This window comes from Pseudorasbora parva, chromosome 15 (genome assembly GCF_024679245.1).
Source record: "Pseudorasbora parva isolate DD20220531a chromosome 15, ASM2467924v1, whole genome shotgun sequence".
Lineage (NCBI taxonomy): Eukaryota > Metazoa > Chordata > Actinopteri > Cypriniformes > Gobionidae > Pseudorasbora > Pseudorasbora parva.
The window spans coordinates 30649810-30670248 of record NC_090186.1 but is presented as its reverse complement, the minus strand read 5'-3'; the positions used below and the strand labels follow the sequence as shown (position 1 = coordinate 30670248).

The window sequence follows — 20439 nt, the reverse complement described above, 5'->3', positions numbered from 1 at the left end:
GATTTTTTTGTTATTAGACCTTTAGCCTCAAGCTATGCATTCACCTTGAGAGTTTCATCTTTGTTTCCAAATGTAGTGATTTCAGTTTAGTCTGTGTTTAACTAAAGATATTTTGGCACGTCCAGTTGTTAACTTAATCAATGCATTTGCACAGGGAGTCAATGGGGCTATAGTCATTGGGTGACAGTGCTAAGTAGGTCTGGGTGTCATCAGCATAGCTGTGGTAAGCAATATTGCTCTCTTTCATTATTCGGCTCAGTGGCAGCATATACAGGTTGAACAGGAGTGGTGCAAGAATTGCCCCTTGTGGGACTCCGTATGTCATGGATGTCCACTCAGACTTATGGTCACCTATACCTCTCCCTTCTAAGTATGATCTGAACCATTTGAGCACCATCCCAGAAAGCCCGACCCAGTTTTCCAGCCTGTCTAGAAGTATGGTGTGGTCAACAGTGTCGAATGCAGCACTGAGGCCCAGTTGTACCAGAATTGATGTTTTGCCTGTATCAGTATTTAAGCAAATATCATTTATAATCTTTATGAGCACTGTCTCTGTGCTGTGATACGGACGGAAACCAGATTGAAAATTGTCAAAGTATCCATTCGAGCTTGACCTGAACCATTTGAGAACCATCAAGTTCTAAAGTACTTTTTCTATTTTGAATTTTCTGTGTGTGCACACTGTTTGCACTATTTATATTACAAAATGTCATGGAATAGTGCATACATATGTAAATTGATGCTCACCTAGAGATAAAAAGTATTCAGCTAGTCATGTGGTTCCAAGATGGCCGCCCCCTTGAGATTACCCTAGAATAAAACTAGTCTAGAAATATAAAGTTATGAAATATAATGAGTTCGGAGTTTTGCCGAGCGGATATTCACCTTCTTCGTTGCTCTGGTTGGTTGTAGCGTTATACTATCGCGTGCAGAGGGAGTTTGAAAGACAACTGTTTATCCCGCCCCTCGGATTGAGCCCTGTCAATGGTGTGTTCCCAGACCCAACATCTTTGATATAGGTCTGGCTTGTTGTCAGGCTAGAATAAATCCGCTTTTGATTACTAATATGGCTAAAGTTAATTTCATGTGAGTGCACATCATTTTAAAAATAATTTTCCTTCAGTTTTTCAACATTTCATTGTGTAAAGCTTGGAGAGAAGAACAAGGGAAAAAAATATATGTTTCAGCTTATAATATCGCTTTCCAGGGCACAGCTGGAAATGCACACACCTTTTAACAATATGTCATAAAATGATTTGTTTGTTCTTGTCTATGCACGCGTATTCATCTCTTTTTCCCTTTGTAGCACTTGAAGTTCAAACTTCCGATGTCATGCTGCTATGCTCCACTTATTTACCCACCACTTTGTTTTCAGGATGCGTTCTGTCAATTCAGGAAAAAACACTCCCAGCTATCCCCCTTCTACCCTCTCTCACTTGCTCTCTCTTTTGTTTAGCCGGGATTTGACGAGATCAACCCGGAATGGAAGACTTCGCTGGAGAAAAGAAAGAAGATAAAAGGTAGCCGGACCCTCAACCATAGATGTGTATCTACTCCTACACTTACCTAGCACTATTAATTATGTAGCGAGTCCAGACAGAGGGGGTGGGAGGGAGAAGAATGCTTTAATAAAACCCTGCGTCTTGTGTCTTTGTGGAGAGGCGTTAAATTCAGACAGTGACATTTTGATTGTGGGTTTAGATCACACGTTTTCATAAAGCCTGTCTTTCTGCTTGTCCTCAGTTTGTGCTTTCTTTTGCGTTTTCTCTTTGAAAACGATGTTTCTAAATCATCTATCACGTTTAGCTGTGGAATGGTGACTTTTAAATGAATGGATGTCTGTGAAATATTTTATTTATGATATTCAGATTTTTTTTTCTTCTGTGGTGGTGTTCTCAACACCTGTCTCTCTCGGTCTTCACAGATAAGGAGCAGCATCAGTCTCTGCTAGATGTTAGCTGGTGGAGTGAGAACGCTTTGATTTTAGCCCGCTGCTCTGGGGCCCTCACTGTGTCTTCTGTGCGGACTCTCAAAAACCTACTCGGCAAGTCCTGTGAGTGGTTTGAACCCTCACCGCGAGTCACCTCAGCCCATGATGGGGGCTTCCTCAGTTTGGAGGTGTGTGTTTCTACATCGATCAGTTCTAACTGGTGTCGAATATTTGGGATGATTTTGCTGACAGTATAGAATTAAGAAACATTAATGTTTAGCTTTTTTGCTACTCTTAACATCATTAATATTGCTTTTTTATTAAGCCATCCTAGGTGTATATGACATTCTTCTTTCAGACAAATCCATTCAGAGTTAAATAAAAAAATGTCCTGGCTTACGAAGAAAGTGTGATGTCTCTCGCGTAGTTCAAAATGCTTACGCTACGTCTGACATCATCATCGCACCACTTGCTTACTTTTTCGTAAGTAGAATTTGAATGGTGTTCCCACGTGAAACTAGATATTTTAATTTATAATGTGTTAAATATGGATATTTTTAAATATGGATATTTCTGCCCCAGAGCCACATGGATTACTTTTTTGGGCTTCAAATTTTGGCGCCGCCACTCACTGCTATTATATAGCTTGGAATAGCTATGACATAACTCCAATAGTATTCATCTGAAAGAAGAATGTCATATACACCTAGCATGGCTTGAGGGTGAGTAAATAATGGGATTATTTAAATTTTTGGATGGATGAACTAACCCTTTAAGTTTTCCAAAGTCTGCTATATTTTGTGATCCTTTTTTCCTTGTGAGTTTAAACCAGCATCTCTATAGAAAAGTTGAATTGATTTTCATAAAAATGGGATTATTACTCTCCAATACAGATAATTAACTCAATATTAATAAAATAAAAATATTGACAATTTTAATGTATTACTTTTTTTTAGTAAAATATATACAGTATATATTTAAATATTTTTATTGGTACATAAAATGAATAGGTATCACCCTCTTTTCAATATCCTGTATTTAAATAAAAACCATTATTCATTTGAACTAGTTTTGGATTGTCATCCTGCTTAAGTCCTCTCCTTAATATAATACCATATTTAATACTTTTATAAAGGATGCATTAAATTAACCAAAAAGGAAAGTAAAGAACATTACATTTATTGTTTTAAGAAACTCTAATTCAAATAAATGTTGTTATCCTGAACTTCCTATTCAAAGAAGCCTGAAAAAAGCACCAAATCAGTAAGTTAAAATGATTTCTGAAGGATCATTTTGATACGGCTTTGCCATAACAGCAACAAATCCCATTTTAAAATGTATTTTGAAAGAGATAAGTTATTTAAAGGTGCTCAAGAACGAAAATTGGAATTAACCTTGCCATAGTGAAATAATAAGAGTTCAGTACATGGACATCACATACTGTGAGTCTCAAACACAATTGCCTCCTACTTCTTATGTAGATCTCATGCATGAAAAACACCACAGAAAAATAATTGATTCTCAATATAATGCCACCTGCGACTCAATCGCTGGGGATCATTAATGTGTACGCCCCCAACATTTGCATGTGTCCGAAAATGTTTATTATCAGGCGGAACTGACGGAGCCGAATCATCGGGACTGCAGGTAAACAAGCGACACTTGAGGATAGCGAAAACGGCAGCTCTAATGGACACACATCATGTTCCAGACTGTGCAGAGGACGTGAGGACTTTTTCTACCCTTCCCATGGATAAAAAATGTCAACAGTCATGGTTAATGTTTATAATCGGATACCACACCAATTTAATTCAAAATCGTTTGTTTGTTCGGCCCATTTCAAGCAAGCTTCGCTCAGATTCTAAAACTGAAGAACGTGGCAATTACAACTGTATTCCTGCAAGCAGTAAATATAGTGATTTATCCGCTTATTGACTGTTTAAACAATTTCTGATTAAATTGAAAGTTTCTTAGAGAGACAGCATTGTCTAGATAACGCAAGATGCTAGTACAGTAACAATAGGAAACGCCAAGTACCATACAAAACTAAATAGTGTGTCTAATGACAAAGGTTAATATTATTTTTTATTATAAAATACAACTGTAGATACATGTTGCTTACAGATCGTTCATTCGATCCTTCTAGCAAACGTCACCTTTTCCACCATATAAGTTAAAACGATAGTCATTTGACAAGGCTATTCATTTTGTAAAAATATAAGTTATATATTTATATTTTTGAGAACTGAACTATGATGTTTTTGCATACTTGTATTTCCGAGTACATCACAGTCACTGTGTAGCCTACATTGTGACTAACGTTATATAAACATGCAATATCGTTGACAAAAAAAAAAAAAAAAAAACAAGTCTAAAATGTCGTTTAAAAAATTAAAACTTGAACAAAAACCACTGGTTTTGGTTTTGTCGGCGGGAAAGAAGAGCGTTCGTGCTTGCGGCTGCCAGATTTCAGTAATTTAAATCCCCCAAACAGAGAACACATATACTATATATATGATACATATACTACACATATAAAAAAGAACACATATACTATCCAGTGTTTTACCTAAATATTTGCAGTCTGGCAACAAGAGCTCTCTCTTGCGCGCAGATGATCTGAGAAAACCAATAAACAAGTAGGCTGCATTTTAGCAATCTCCATTTGAGATGTTCTGCTTAAAGTGTCATTCAGTCAGTCTGTGTTCTGTCAGGACGGTCGGGACTCACGAGCCACTTCGCTGAGCTGCTGAAATAAGCCAATCAGAGTAGAGCTCAACATTAATGTTCATGACTCTTCCAAATAAGGCAAAAACAGAGCATTACATCCTAGGGACAATTTCTAGGGTCGTAAATGGACCTGTAAAACTGTATCTGGAACATTTTCGACCTTAAATAAGCCACACACCCTCTATTTAGATATCAGAGAACAATTTAACATATTGTTTCAACTCATTTTAGGGCACCTTTAAAGTTGTAATAATGTTTCACAAGATCACTATTTTTACTGCATTCTTGGTCAAATAAATGCAGTTTTTGTGTGCATTAGAAACCACATATTATATTATATATATATTATATTATATTATATTATATTATATTATATTGCTATATATTATATTGTTGTATATTATATTATATTATAATATTTTATATATATATATTATATTATATTATATTATATTATATTATATTATATTATATTATATTATATTATATTATATTAATTATATTAATTATATTATATTATAAGTCCAATTTTGACTTTTTAAGCCCTAGTGACAGCTTGCTTCTCCATCCAGAATGCAGTCTTTCATTTGTAGCCGCTGATGGCAGTAATTACTTTTGTAAAGGAAGTCGTGTTATTCAGACACTCTCTCTCTATCTTCAGGCCATCATCATAAAAGTACTTTACCGCTGCTCATCCTCTGATAAGAAAAAAACTCATCTATTCCGTCTCCACCTCATTGTTTTTTGGTGCTTTCCACTGATGTAAAGCTCTCACAGCTAGAGAGATGTGAACCTGGAGGCGAGTACAGAGGGATGGGAAAAGGAGAGTGAGAACATGAGAGAGATGTCGGGTTTTATTCTGGCTGTATGTTCGGTTGACGGTTTCCTCACTCCGTAGGGAAATGCAGCACACAGCTGCGGTGTCGACTGTGTGAAGTTTGTTTGATAGATTTTTCAGTGTGTGTGAGAGAGAAACAAACAGGTACTGCCAGGAAAATGTGTTAGTGTCCTGCAGAAACAGGGTTTGTTGGTCTTCCAAGTCAATAATCAAAATCATCTAATTCATTTTCTTCTGAAATAATTGAAGGATTGTTCTGGAAAGTTCCTTTTAGTTGTCCTTGAATCAGCCGACCAAATCTTTTTAATCTCTCTCTGTTGATTCATTTGTCTTCTCAGTGTGAGGTAAAGCTGGCCCACAAGCGCTCTCGCCTGGAGACAAGCACGACGAGTGATGATGACGATGGAGAGGATGACTCCGACTCGGACGAAGAGTCCTCGGCGAAGGCGCGTTATTTTGGATATGTGAAGCAGGGCCTGTACTATGTGACTGAGATGGAACGTTTCGCCCCTCCCAGAAAACGTCCACGTACCGTCATCAAGAACTACCGCCTGGTCAGCCTGAGGTCCACCACGCCAGAGGAGCTCTATCAGAGGAAGGTGGGTTTACTATAACAACCTGATGGAGCTGAACCGCTCACTTGACCAAACTTGAAATGTAAGCGATAGTCATTATGATGACTGTATAATTATTCTGCTTATCATAAAGTTACTCTTCAAATAAATACATAATACAACATAAATAAAAAAGAACATTTGGACATTAAAGGGTTAGTTCACCCAAAAAGCATTGAACATACATTTTGAACCCAAAATAACAAAAACTACGACTTTATTCAGCATTGTCTTCTCTTCTGTGTTTGTTTTCGATCTGTGTTTTCGAGTCACAAACGCGGATTGAAAACAAACATGGAAGAGAAGACAATGCTGAATAAAGTCGTAGTTTTGTTATTTTGGGACAAATGTATGTTCAATGCTTCAAGAGATTCTAACTAACCAACTAATGTCACATATGGACTACTTTGATGATGTTTTTATTCCCTTTCTGGACATGGACAGTATACATTTTACAATATACAGTATACAGTATACATACATACATTTTTAATGGAGAGAGCTCTTGGACTAAATATAAAATATCTTAAACTGTGTTCTGAAGATGAAGAGGTCTTACGGGTGTAGAGTCATTAATAACATCATTTTCATTTTTAGGTGAACTAACCTTTTGACTATTGATTTGTGAATTTAAATAATTTCATAATTAGTGCTGTCAATCGATTAAAAAAATTAGCAAATTTTTTTTTTTGTGTAATTTATCATGATTAAAAACTTCATAGTTATTCATATTTTTTATATTGTAGTATTTTTTTTTACTCGTCAAATTAATGTAGAAACATCTTGAAGCGATAGTTCACCCAAAAAACCCTATGACTCACCCTCAGGTCATCCTAGGTGTATATGACATTCTTCTTTCAGATGAATAAAAGTTGAGTTATATTAAAAAAGTCCTGTCTAATCCAAGCTTTATAATGGCAGTGATTGTTGCTCTGTTTTTGAAGTCCATAAAAATGCATCTGTCCATCAAATAATGTGCTCCACACTGCTCCGGGAGGTTAATAAATGCCTTAGAATTAAATTGATGCGTTTGTGTAAGAAAAACATCCATATTTAAAACTTTATAAAGTAACTTTTCGTCCAATCGCCTTCCGTATTCAGTTTATGGAAAAAGTGTTGAAAGTGGCTCTGCAGTTCAAAGGCTTACGCTACCAGGTGCGCTCGTCACACGTCGCGTACGCATCTTGAACTCCGAGAAGGCACTTTCAACACTTTTCCACGGAAGGAATTAAAGTTTTAAAAAATAATATTTTTCTTACACAAACGCAACGATTTGAAGGCATTTATTAACTTCTCAGAGCCGTGTTGAACACGCTATTTGACAGACAGATTTGACTTAAGGTTGAGTAAATCATGGGCTAATACATTTTTTTGGGTGAACTATCCCTTTAAATATAGTATAAAGTATATTTCAAATATTTGTTTTAAAGACATCTTTTTATGAATGAAGGCCAGTTTCACTGATACTAATGTCTCTGTACTAACTGCTACTGATGTCTCTATGAAATAGATTTTTTTAAACATTAATGATAGACATTCAACATTACAATATAATTAAAAGCTATCAATTTCAACATTTATTAGGCTTTAAAAAATTACTTTTAATTTAAGTGAACTTAAAACTTCACATAACATCATAATGAAAGTCAGAATTACCTGTGGCCTTCATATACAATCAATATACAGAAATTGAATAAAGTTATCAATCACTTTGCAGTCTTAACTGCATAAATTATAAATTAAAGATAAGACACTTTTTGAACAGACAGTTTTCTCTGTTCATTCATTAACAATGCTGCTCATGACGCACTGTCAAGCGCATCTCATTTTCTCACAACTCTAAGTTAATTTAAGACGTTATTTAACTCCTCTAAGACTGTTCTTATGAGAACACTCGACAAAACAGGCATTTTGGCATAATTCAATGTTATTTTTGGTTCAAATGAAAAAGAGAACTCAATTCTGGTGTGGGCTCTGTGTGCAGGATACTTGTGCGTTTGTGTGTGTGTCACACAGGCATGAAATTCACAGACAGCACATTCTCTTTTGTCTTGTCGTGCAACAGTTACTGCTATTATAAAGCTTGGATTATTAGCAGTAATTGTTGCTCTGTCCATGAAGTCCATAAAAAATCTTTCCAACAAATAATGTGCTCTACATGGCTTCAGGGGTTAATAAAGGCCTTCTGAAGCGAATCGATGTGTTTGTGTAAGAAAAATATACATATTTAAAACTTTATAAAGTAAAGGTCCAGCCGATCGTTTTCCATGGAGAAGTGTTGAAAGTGCCTTCTCGCAGTTCAATAGTTCTTTTGACCTGCATAGGCACTTTCAACACTTTTTCCATAAATTGAATACGGAAGGCGATACAAGTTAATCCAAATCTTGTTCAGTTTTTCAGTATTTCAGTCTTAAGTATGGTTTTTGCCAGAAGTTTATAAATAGCACTGAGGCGAAGCCTTTTCACAATTCATGTAATGTGACCGAGTGGTATAGGACGATTACGTAGACGTTGAAGATTACCTAGCAACATCAGCGCAAATTAATTAATATTCATGAGCTTTGCATTTTACATATAGTGATGTTACAACACTCCCATCTTCAGCCTCTTCCTCTTTAAAACCCACTCTTTGACTACACACAGAAGAATGAAGTGTGGAATAAAAGAGAGAAAGGAAGATGAATGTGTTGGACAGGTGCTTGAAACGTCATGTAATATAAGATGGCAACCTCAAAGTGACAACAGCGTTTTGTGAGATACCTCAGATCCTTATAGATTTGCCTTATCGCTGTAATATTAACTGGCGATAACAGTTCTGTGGGTCTTAGACGGAGCGTTAATACGACTGAGAGCTTTCAATAGAAGTTTATCTGGTGTTGTGTTTGTGTTCACAGATTGATAATGAGGAGTATGGGGAGGCTCTCTCTCTGGCACAAGCATATGGTCTGGATTCTGATCTCGTCTATCAAAGACAGTGGAGAAAATCTACAGTCAGCATCGCTTCCATTCAGGACTACTTGGTAGGAGTCATTCTGTAACCATAACATTTGTACACAACACAAACTTTTTTCACTCAGAATGATAAACTTGTTATTTTGCTTTAATGCAACCTTTTTAATTATTTATTTACTTTTAATTATTTATTTAAATTAAAATAATTTTGCTGGACCATGGTAAACCTTTGATCCCTTGGTCTGAGATGCTTCTTCTGGACACACGATGCTAAACACGATCTTGACTAACTGAAACGTTGTGACTAAAATTGGTGTTTTTGTACAAGTAGGTCTTAAATCTTTCTTTTTTTCCCACAGAGTAAGATAAAGAAAAGATCATGGGTGCTGCATGAGTGTGTGGAGAGGGTTCCGGAGAATGTGGATGCAGCCAAAGAGCTCCTGAAGTACGGGCTGAAAGGAACCGACCTTGAAGCATTGATCGCTATCGGTGATGGAGAAGACCGGGGCAGGTGTGTGATGCACACTCGCAAAGATCTACAGATCTGCATATCTCCTTTTTGACTGTTTGTTAACCAGGATGTATCTGCCGTAGATTCATCTTGCCAGGTGATTTGGACTTGGACGATGTTTCATATGAAGACTTGTCCATGGAAGAAGAGATGGAGCAAAGAAAAGAGAGGGAAACCAAGAAGAGACAGGAGCTGCTCAAGAAAGTGGATTTTAGCAAGTAGGCACACACACACACACACACACACACACACACACACACACACACACACACACACACACACACACACACACACACACACACACACACACACACACACACACACACACATACACACATAGACACAGACACACACATAAACATTGATTTTTGTCAAAATGTGGGGACATTTCATAGGTGTAATTGATTTTACACTGTACAAACCGTATTTTCTATCCCCCTACACTGCCCCTGCCCCTAAACCTACCCATCACAGTTCTGTATTTTTACTTTCTCAAAAAAACTCATCCTGTATGATTTATAAGCATTTAAAAAAATGGGTACATAGGTAATGTCCTCATATTTCACCCTCTCCTTGTAATACCTATATCATACCCATGTCATTATACACATCTGTGTCCTGATATTTCACACACACACACACACACACACACACACACACACACACACACACACACACACACACACACACACACACACACACTTAACTACATACTTTTAGGCCATGTGTCGATGGGATGGGAGTGCCAAATTTTTAAAAGTATTTCACACTCAAGCACTGAGCATTCAGCTTTTTTTTTACTGGTCGCCGAGAGTTGAAGAATGTTCAACTTTGAGTAAAACACAGCCATCATCACTGTCAACAGATGAAAACAACAAACATAATAATGGAACAAAATAATTTAAAACAAGAGCCAGAGCAAATATTCAGAATTTTTATTTAGAATCAATAGAGAAACAAACTATCTGTGAAATGAGATACTAGTAACTTTCCATGGATATTCTGTATCAATGGTTTTCTAAAGTGGAGTAGCAAATATGGCTCAGTCAAAAAGAGTTCTCACAAAAGCTATAGAGAACTGTTTTATTATATTAGAAAGTCTGTGGCTACAAGATGATTTACAAAATACTAAAAGTTCATAGTGACTCAGCTGGCAGCCTTATTCATAAGTTTACAATTTTATATATATATAATTCGCTGCCTTCATAGTTCATTCCCTCTCAAGGGGAATGAACTATGAAGGCAGTGATTCATTTTCATGGATTAAAGATCCATTTATATTATTTGAGGGAAATATTTAATGGAGAGCATTTTGGTGATTTAAATCATTGCTTTTAATAATTATTACAAAATAAACAAATCATTGCCATTCAATGTGTCAATTTATTGAAGCAAAGAAAATGATTAAAATAGTACCTGGAAAATATTTACTTGAAATATTTTCGAATTATTTATTGCAGTGTAGTATATTGCCAGGGTCAATATTTTTATTTTAGATGAATAAACTTAGTTTTATTAATTTACCAATTAATCCACAAATACATTTATGTATATATATATATCTACATTTAAGTTTAATTTAACTATATAAATTTATATAATTTAACTATTTAACTATAGTAAGTATAACTACTTTAGAACTATATAACTATGGTAACTTGGTACAAAAAAATTGTGTTAAGCATAACTAACTTAATTTAACATTTTTGACACTCAAATTTTCCATCCTTACTGGCACCTTAGGGATCCTTGGACCCTAGTTTGAAAACTAGTATTCACTAGCATATAGATGGCACTAAAAGCCACAGAACTCATATTTTGATTTAATGGCATCTTTAAAAAGTTGTACTTTTTTTAATTTGACTTAATAACTTTTTAAAACTGAATTATCCTGAATAGTTTTACCGTGTAATCTGCCCTAGAGCTAAAGCACAGCATGCTCTCAGCACGCTAATTAAAGCACCACCGCTAAAATGTAATGATAAAAAGAAAGAAAAAGAAAAAACATACAGATAAACTACACGACCTCACTAATGCGCTAGTTGGTTGTTGGACGTGACCCACCCCGAGTAGACGCTCTCATACAGCTCATCAGGAAGTTAAATTCAGTGGAAGAGATCTTCGAGACAGCACAGATGGGAAGGGAGAGAAAGAGCGGTAGACGGATAAAGCGAGAGGAAGAGGTGTAGGATAAAATTAAAGCCGTTTATAGATTTATTTCTAATCTGCATAAGGTAATTTATGCCTCTGTTGTGCTTTGCCCAGGAGGCCTAATGAAAGAGCCCTCCGTGAACACAAATTATGAACGCTCACACACTCGATAGGCTGTGGAAGATATAGACAAAAAAAATCATAGATTGGCTAACATTTGCTGTAAACACTGCACTAATCAAAACACACTTGTTTACACGCTGACAAAATTGCCTAATTTTTCATAGCGTAACTCCGTTAAACACACACACGTGCGCTTTCCATGCATATCACACAGAACTGTATCTAATTTGCACTTAATTATTGTTCGCTTCCGCCAGCGGTTTGACACCAGAGTGTGTGTTTGTGTGTTTACTCCCCAGGCTGTTTGTTTTTTTTTGCAGTCAGCATATTTAATGTGCATGTTAATATGGCTGTTTATGAGTGTCTGTCTGTCTGTGTGATGCATGATGTCCTTTTCGCTCCATCAAGGGAGAAAGAGCGATTGACAGTAAAAACCGATGAAAAAAGGAGAAATAGTGGCAAGGCGGAAGGAAAAAGAGAAACAAAGGCATTTAGCGAGTGAAAGAGATGATAAACGCGATGAAGAAAGAAGATAAAGAGTGACAGAGAGAGAAACCAGACAGGCACATCAACATTGAGAAAGAGAGAGTGACTCTAATGGGGTGCGCTTCAATTCCTCCTGACATTCAGCTGTGTTAATGCAACGGCAAAATAAAGACAATCATCATTCTGTTAATTTCTTTTTAACTACACCACCATTATAGCAATGGGGTAGTATCGATCAGACCGCTGGGATTATTTGAAAAGGATTATGTGTGTGTGTGTGTGTTGGAAAGCGATAGAAAGTTCAATGCTCTTCTCTTCTTTCACCATCACAGCTACACTGCATATTTTGATAGTGATTCCCCTTAACAATGTCTGCCTGTCAATCAGGCTTCAGTCTTGCAGCGATATTCACTGTTGAAGATGACACTGCCTGCAGTTAATTCAGCTGCAGCACAGACCGCATTCAAACGGATAATAGTTTTCAAGATCATTTCAGTCTTGTTTATAAAATAGAACATAAAAATGGAGTGGGGTCTGAGACCAACTGCTTTTTTTCAACTGCTCCAATATTTTTCTGTGCAAATTATAATATGCTATCAGCATAACAATGAGTAATAGTTTTGGAGTTTTACTTAAGAAAATGGTAACACTTTTTTTTAGGTTTCAGTTCTGGCTTTTAACTAGTTGCTTATTAGCATGCATATTACTAGGATATTCGCTGTTTATTAGTACTTACTGTATAAAACACATATTAATGCCTTTTCTGCATGACCTTATTCGAAATCCATTAATCGACCAACTACCAGTAAACTTAAACTCTACAATAACTACCTTAATAACTATTAATAAGCAGTAAATTTGGAGGTTATTGAGGCAAAAATAGTCCTTAATAGTAAATATGTGTTCCGCATACTAAAGTGTTACCAAGAATATATTTTAAATTGAAACTATGATCAAATGAAACCATTCATCAAACGTTAAAAACGTTCAAACATTAAAAGCGATCAAACGTTATTTTTGTCAATATAGGGTTTGTTAAATGAAAACTAAATCTTTTTTTTTTTGTTAAATACCATTTAAAAGTAAGTGATATAAATGAATGAGTAATTCATTTATATAAAACATTTTCCGTTTTAAATTCAGACATAGTTATTGTTGATTTATAGTCTTTTATTATTTCATGTTTCTGACTAACAAATGCCCAAGGTTATTATAGTTTTGCTTTTTTAAATTAGTTTTTATTTTAGTATCGTTTTCAATTTTGCTACAAATTTCAGTTTAGTTTTAGTTAGTTTTACAAATGGTTTTGCTAGTTTTAGTTTAGTTTTTATTTTGCAAATACATTTCTATTTAGTTTTTATTTATTTAGTTTCAGTTTTAGTTTTAGTAATTATAGTTTAGCAGAGTTACCATAATGAGGTGTAGAGACCAAATCAGGTTTTTAATTTCAGCAAAGTTTAATGTTTGCACAGATTAGAGTTTAATCTTACTAAACATCCTTAAATGAAATCACTTGATAAACGAGCATTATTGTTTAAACCCAGGAAGGTCTTACAAAACATGCATAAAGTTGGGTCTTCACCTTTGAGCAAAAAAGCTTGAGTCAAACTATGACCTATACAAACAACGATCTGGAGATTAAAAATGAAATAAATTATATTTTGATATTAAAAAATTATATTTGATATTTTTGACATAGATCCTCTGAGTATTAGCCTATCTTAAAGAACAAAATAAATGCAACGTAAAATATAAAAGTAAAAATTATAAATTCCAGACAAACTCATTCATAACAAAGATAAAATATTGTTAAACAATTAAAAGCTTATTTTAATTTCTTCAGTAGTACAATGTAGGCTAGCAGTGTAAGACCACAGCTAAAGTCATCTGAATACAGCCAACACACACTGTTGTGCTGTGTGTGTGTGTGTGTGTGTGTGTGTGTGTGTGTGTGTGAGAGAGAGAGAGAGAGAGAGAGAGAGAGAGAGAGAGAGAGAGAGAGAGAGAGAGAGAGAGAGAGAGAGAGAGAGAGAGAGAGAGAGAGAGAGAGAGAGAGAGAGAGAGAGAGAGAGAGAGAGAGAGAGAGAGAGAGAGAGAGAGTGTGTGTGTATTGTGTTATAATTGTAAAGGGGACCAATGTCCTCACTTATCTAGTAAAATATTATGATAACTGACTAGTGAGGGCATTTGACTGGTCCTCACTAGTTAAAAAGGCTTATAAATCGGCCAAAACATGTTTTTATTTAAATCTATTGTTTTGCACGTTCTTGGGATGGGGAGGTTTAGGGATAGGGATTGGGTTAGGGGATAGAAAATATCATTAACCTGATATAAAATCAATGGAAGTCCATGTCCTCACTTATATAGTGAAACAAACGTGTGTGTGTGTGTGTGTGTCCTGGTATTCCCTACTTTGTGGGGAAATGTCTCCACACAGACAATAATATTATTATTAGTAAATGATTATGATAACACCTTTGAGCCTGTCAATATTATGCAAACATGAAATTTCAAACGCACAGTAGGCTAGTAACGTTGCTTTCTAGTTGCTGACTTTTGCACCTGCGTCTCTCGTCGCGTAAGAAACGGCATTCTAAAACAGTGAGCTGAAGTTAAAAGAAGTTCAACGTGCATCTCATTACCTTGTGTTATTTCCCATTTCACTGCCACGGACGCATCGATTCTTTGTGAACTGCCGTTTAGGACTGGCGATGTGTTGCCTGTCTGCACGCGTCCGTCACAGGACAGCGGTTAATCTCCTCCTCAGATCACTTCACGCGCACTAGCGCAATATACAGACACTCGCTCAACCGCCACAGTCAGATGTCAGATTTTCCACCACATTAAATAGGGCTTATTAATAACGAAAACGAATATTTATTTTTGCTAATTATTATTTTATTTCAGTCAGTTTTTTAGTACGAGTAGTTAGTTTCGTTTAGTTTTAGTTTTTTATTTATTCAGATTTTTTAATTTTATTTCAGTTTACGAAAATGTTTTTTGACCAATAGTTTTAGTCTTAGTTTCAGTTTTCGTTTACGAAAATAACCTTGCAAATGCCAGATTTATGGGTTCGAACTTCTTCACTTGAAAGCAGCATAAACAAGATATCACGATTGAACAAATGTACTTGCTTTCTTACAATTTGCTTGCTGAATTGTCTTTTGATTGACCCATCTTTATTGTTTATTATGCTACAGGGCTGTTGAATGTGTGAATCTGATTGGTTGACGAACGTTCTAAGTTGTTCCAGGCAGGTCTTGACCACATTACAGTTCCATATCACCTCGCCAAATGATTTCAGTTATTTCAAAGTTCCTAACAGCAAACGAACCAAAAACCTACAGTGACACTGTCCAAGCAAATAAATATATGAAACAATAGGATAAAAAGGACACATTATTTCTTTTTTTTTGCCACAAGATTAAGTTTATTTATTTATAGATATATATACACATACACATACACATACACATACACATACACATACACATACACATACACATACACATACACATACACATACACACACACACACACACGCGCACACACACGCGTAAAGCAGATACTCAATTTTTCATGCCCTCTCTCACACACGTACGGGATAGACACGCACAGAAACGCTTTGTCAGCGGTGCTCTGGCGATTTTTATCAGTAAAATGGTTAAAACAACATAAAAGATGCATTACATTTTGCATGAACAAGGTAATAATGGTGCTGTTCTTGAAGTAGATAAACTTATCCAAACATCAGAATAAACCAAATGATCAAACAATCTAAGAATACATATCTGGAACATTGGGATCAGGAAACTAAAACACACAGTATTTTTTACAATTCTATCGAACTCTAAAATCAAATTAAGAATTGGAAGAATATCTCCAGAGTGTCAAAGACACAAAGCAGAGACGGATCCTGACAGTACAGGCTCAGTGAGCACAGTCTGGCCATCGAGACGGGCAGACACAGAAAAACTCTGGGTTGGTGACCTAGAGAGCAAAGGGTGTGTGTTCTCACTGTAGGACAGGAGAGATCGAGACAGAGATGCACTTCCTCCTTCACTGTCACAAATACATTTCCTCTACTTAAATAAATTCAGTAAATTAATAAATAACTTAACAGCCATGACTGAAGTCGAACAAATAAAGATAATATTAGGAGAGGGACAGACAGCAGTGCTGGCTGCAAGATACGTGTGGATGTGCCACAGCCTGAGAGACGGCAGGTGAATGTGTGTGTGATGTGATTATTGCATCTGACCTCTGTGTGTGTGTGTGTGTGTGTGTGTGTGTGTGTGTGTGTATGTGTGTGTGTATATATATATATATATATATGTTGTAATATTTTCTTCTATTATTTTTATTATTACAATTACAAACTGTAATATTTATGTTCTTATATGTATTATTATTTATGTTCACATATTCCTTGTTTTGGCAACATTGTATTATTTACATTGATGCCAATAAAGCAATCTTGAATTTGAATTTGAACACTTTTGAGAGACGCATAAATTCAGGTAATTCACGGTTAGTCTCATATGCTTCACATCATCTCTCTCTCTCTCTCTCTCTCTCTCTCTCTCTCTCTCTCTCTCTCTCTCTCTCTCTCTCTCTCTCTCTCTCTCTCTCTCTCTCTCTCTCTCTCTCTCATAACTGCATTAGTCTGCCATCAATGGCTCAAGCTATTTACCAATGGAGGATACAGCATCTGAACAGTGTTTTGAGGTGTAAGCATAGTATAAGCAGAATAATTGACTCCAGGTCACTGAATCATTAAAATATAATGCACACCAAAGGTGTAACTGTAATGTACAGTATATTATATCACAGTATGCATACCATCTTTGCTGTGCATTCTTTTTCTTGTAATTCAACAGCCCATTGTAAATTATCCCTTACAGTCTCTCTCTCATCGTTTCTCCCATTACGTTTCTTATATTTTTTTCTAGCTATCATTTGATCTTAGTTAAATTGGCATTCAAATGTCTGAAATATCTTGTAGTGTGTAACATCTTCGATATTGATACTTGAGAGTTTGAGGCTCTTGAGTCTTTCCAGCCTCAAATTTAAGTGGGCATTTAGGCTAAAAGGCAGTGTTGCTTGAAATGAAATGACGCCTCGCAAAAGTGCCACCTTAGATTTTGATGTCAAGTAGCATGTGTCTTGTTAATTGCTCTATTGATGTGGCGTTTCAAACTGTTTCTGTGATTAAGCTCCACTATTTAATGGGTTTTTAATCTTTGTTTTGTTGGAAAAGTGGTCTGAATTTAAAAAACAAAAAGGGAATAAATACATTAAACTGCTGTATATTTAGTAAGGAATGTTAGTCATTTCAAGCCAGTCAACCTTTTTTCATAACTACATTTTATCCTGCAACTAATCAATAGCCAATTCCTTTTCTCCGCTCTAAAACCGCCTGCTATGCGATTTTTACAAGTCATTAAAATGTCCTTAAGTTTCAAGTTCGGTGTTGTCAATAGTCGGTATGTTACATTTTGACACATTTAAAGATGAGTGGCCTTCAGCACACTAGTTGTTAAGTGAACTGATAGCTGCGTGCCAATGCTGTGCGCTTTTAAAAAGCTTCTTGTACAGTCAAGCCATCCAGAAACCCTCAGCACAGCATTGAATTCTTCTTTAGTTTCATTACAATCAGTATATCTGAAATAGAATTGCTCCAGCGTGTGGAGGCTGGCAAAAGAAGTGCTCTAAGCGTTCACAGGCGAGTGTGTTTACGCCTAGGCTATTCTTTCAATCTTCTTTTATCATGTTTGTGTTGCGATAGCATCCTGCAGTTCAATATTCTCCCCCAGTCCGATGATCTGTGCGTGTGTGCGGGTCTCATTCGAATACAACGGGATGCTCAGGTTTCCGCAGTAATGCAGGGAGAATGAGATGAGATTGTAATTGCCTTCTGTGGATTTTCACGCTGACTGATACACACGCGCGCTCACATGGGCATCCAGGCAATCAGGCAGCGGTCGCCTCACATTAGCCTGTCTTTGATGACCTAATCTGGGTCTATAATGGCTTACTACCCTTTCACCACGGTTCTCCCCCGTTCTGTCCGCTTTTTTCCTTCAATCTTAAATCGTCCCATTCATCCGTATTTCCTTGTAATGCCTTTCATTATATCTGTAAGCCTCTACGTACATGTCTGGCAGACCCTCCACGCCTCCCCCAGAGTGTGTGAAGCTTTATTTCATTCCACCTTTTCTTGGATATTAGTGGTGGTTCTCTGAAGCGGATGCATGCTGATAAGCTCAAGATAAGACTGTGTTTACATGTTTAATCCTTTTGATGTCATTTTCTTCCAGACTCACTCTAGAGCAGAAGGAGCTCTGCAGAAGTAGATTGAAGCTTCTCTGCTATCTGGACCGCTTGGCCACTTATGAGGTAACACTCTCCAAACTTGCACTTTTGTATACAGGGTATGCACATGATCACCGCGGTTACGGCCACTGAGTGGTTAAAACACTGAGCGGCAGCATTAGAACAATGCTGCGAAAAACACAAAACACAGCTAAAATGTGACAAAGCTTTGAGATTGACTGTACACTGTACACAAATATTGTTTGTTTAACTTAAAGTAAGTAACCTGGTTGCCTTTCATTTTTGAGTTTATTGAACTTTGAAAATTTGAGTTGATACAATGAAGGAAATTGGTTTAATAAATAGAAACTCAAAATATTATTGTATCTTAACTAGAGGATGGATACCCGACCCAAGCCCGACGGGTTCCGACGGTACCCGATGGGTCGGGCCGGGTTCGGACAGATATTTAGAAATGACGTTCGGGTTCGGGTCGGGCTCGGTCACGTCAGCGCGATAAGGCATTGAACCTTTTAAATTTAAAACTGCTTATTATGCAAGTAGCCAATGGGCCTGTTTAACTTGATGCAATTGTTTGTTTTTGTGATTAAAATAAATGTAAAATATTACCCTAACATCCGTCTTCCTGCATGCAGAAATTTGTTTATGTCGCTGTGACGACAACGCGCAACACGTGCATGCATATTGCCCGCGGCATCCTTGTCATTCCAGTGAGCGCAACTTCAGCGCTGCTGGCAGCAGGACAGCCTTGAAGCCATCCACAGTTGATGCAATCCTTTTTCTGCATCAAACCTCGATTAGCCTAAACTTTGATGGATAGATTATGTAAATAGATCCCATGTTGCAGTTTAGGAACCTTACAGTGTGAAAAAAATGGTAAGATGACTTTCATTTCTATAAGCATTTCAATTGTCACGTTAATGTTTTGTTCTGTTAGCTTGGGACATTTTTAGCAGACCTTTGTTCATTTAATTTCAGTTGGCTATTTGATTGGGCTCTGTGTAACGTTTGATGCCCCATGCGCGTGCTGATGCGCTCGTCTGTAAACATTTCAGAATGCCTTCCTACAGTTGCTTAATAAAAGCGGGCTTTCCACACATACAAACGTACGTGTTATTAGTATATGAAGAAAAAAAATAGATTTTAACTGTCGGGCTCGGACATAAATATTTGAATGCCTGTCGGGCTCGGGACGGGTTCGGTTACTGCTCTCTCGGACGCGGGCCAGGCTCGGACAGAAAAATGCGGCCCGATCCGCACTCTAATCTGAACCACATAAAAAAAGATAAATCATGAAAATAGCACATTTCACTGCATCATCACAAATAAAACACACACAATTACCCAATATGATTACAACATCTTTTAATAATATTTGAATAAAGGCTGTCGATTCTTAAAAATGCTCATTGCATAAACTAAAACTTTTAATTTCAATTAACTCAATTTTAAGGCAACCAGGTAACTTATTTTTTAAAATTTTTTTACAGCGTACATGATTTGACAAGAAATTTGAGATATATTTTTACAGACTGCTGAAAGCTACAGAAACTGCAATTCAAATGTGTTTGCAGTTGTAATTTTGTATCCATATTTTGAATGTTTGGGGTAAAGTTATATTGCATTGTTATATATTTTATTGACATCTCCACAAGTTCATACAAGTTCAATATCTACCATCGTATATTCTGCATGATTGGATGTTTTTAAATAAGCTCTGACAAAAACTATACAAGTTTTAGGACTGGATGATATGAAACGCTATTTA

General features: G+C 36.4%; 1 protein-coding gene across 2 annotated transcripts in view; it reads left to right on the top strand.

Annotated features, from left to right (window-relative positions):
* nbas (NBAS subunit of NRZ tethering complex) overlaps positions 1 to 20439 on the top strand; it is a 258738-nt gene that overhangs the window by 21620 nt on the left and 216679 nt on the right. For both annotated transcript variants that reach the window (XM_067417672.1, XM_067417671.1), the window contains exons 13-19: positions 1457 to 1520; positions 1925 to 2118; positions 5837 to 6097; positions 9007 to 9132; positions 9424 to 9575; positions 9659 to 9793; positions 18656 to 18734. In XM_067417672.1, the coding sequence (XP_067273773.1) occupies positions 1457 to 1520; positions 1925 to 2118; positions 5837 to 6097; positions 9007 to 9132; positions 9424 to 9575; positions 9659 to 9793; positions 18656 to 18734 (1011 nt within the window). The remainder of the gene's footprint in view (positions 1 to 1456; positions 1521 to 1924; positions 2119 to 5836; positions 6098 to 9006; positions 9133 to 9423; positions 9576 to 9658; positions 9794 to 18655; positions 18735 to 20439) is intronic.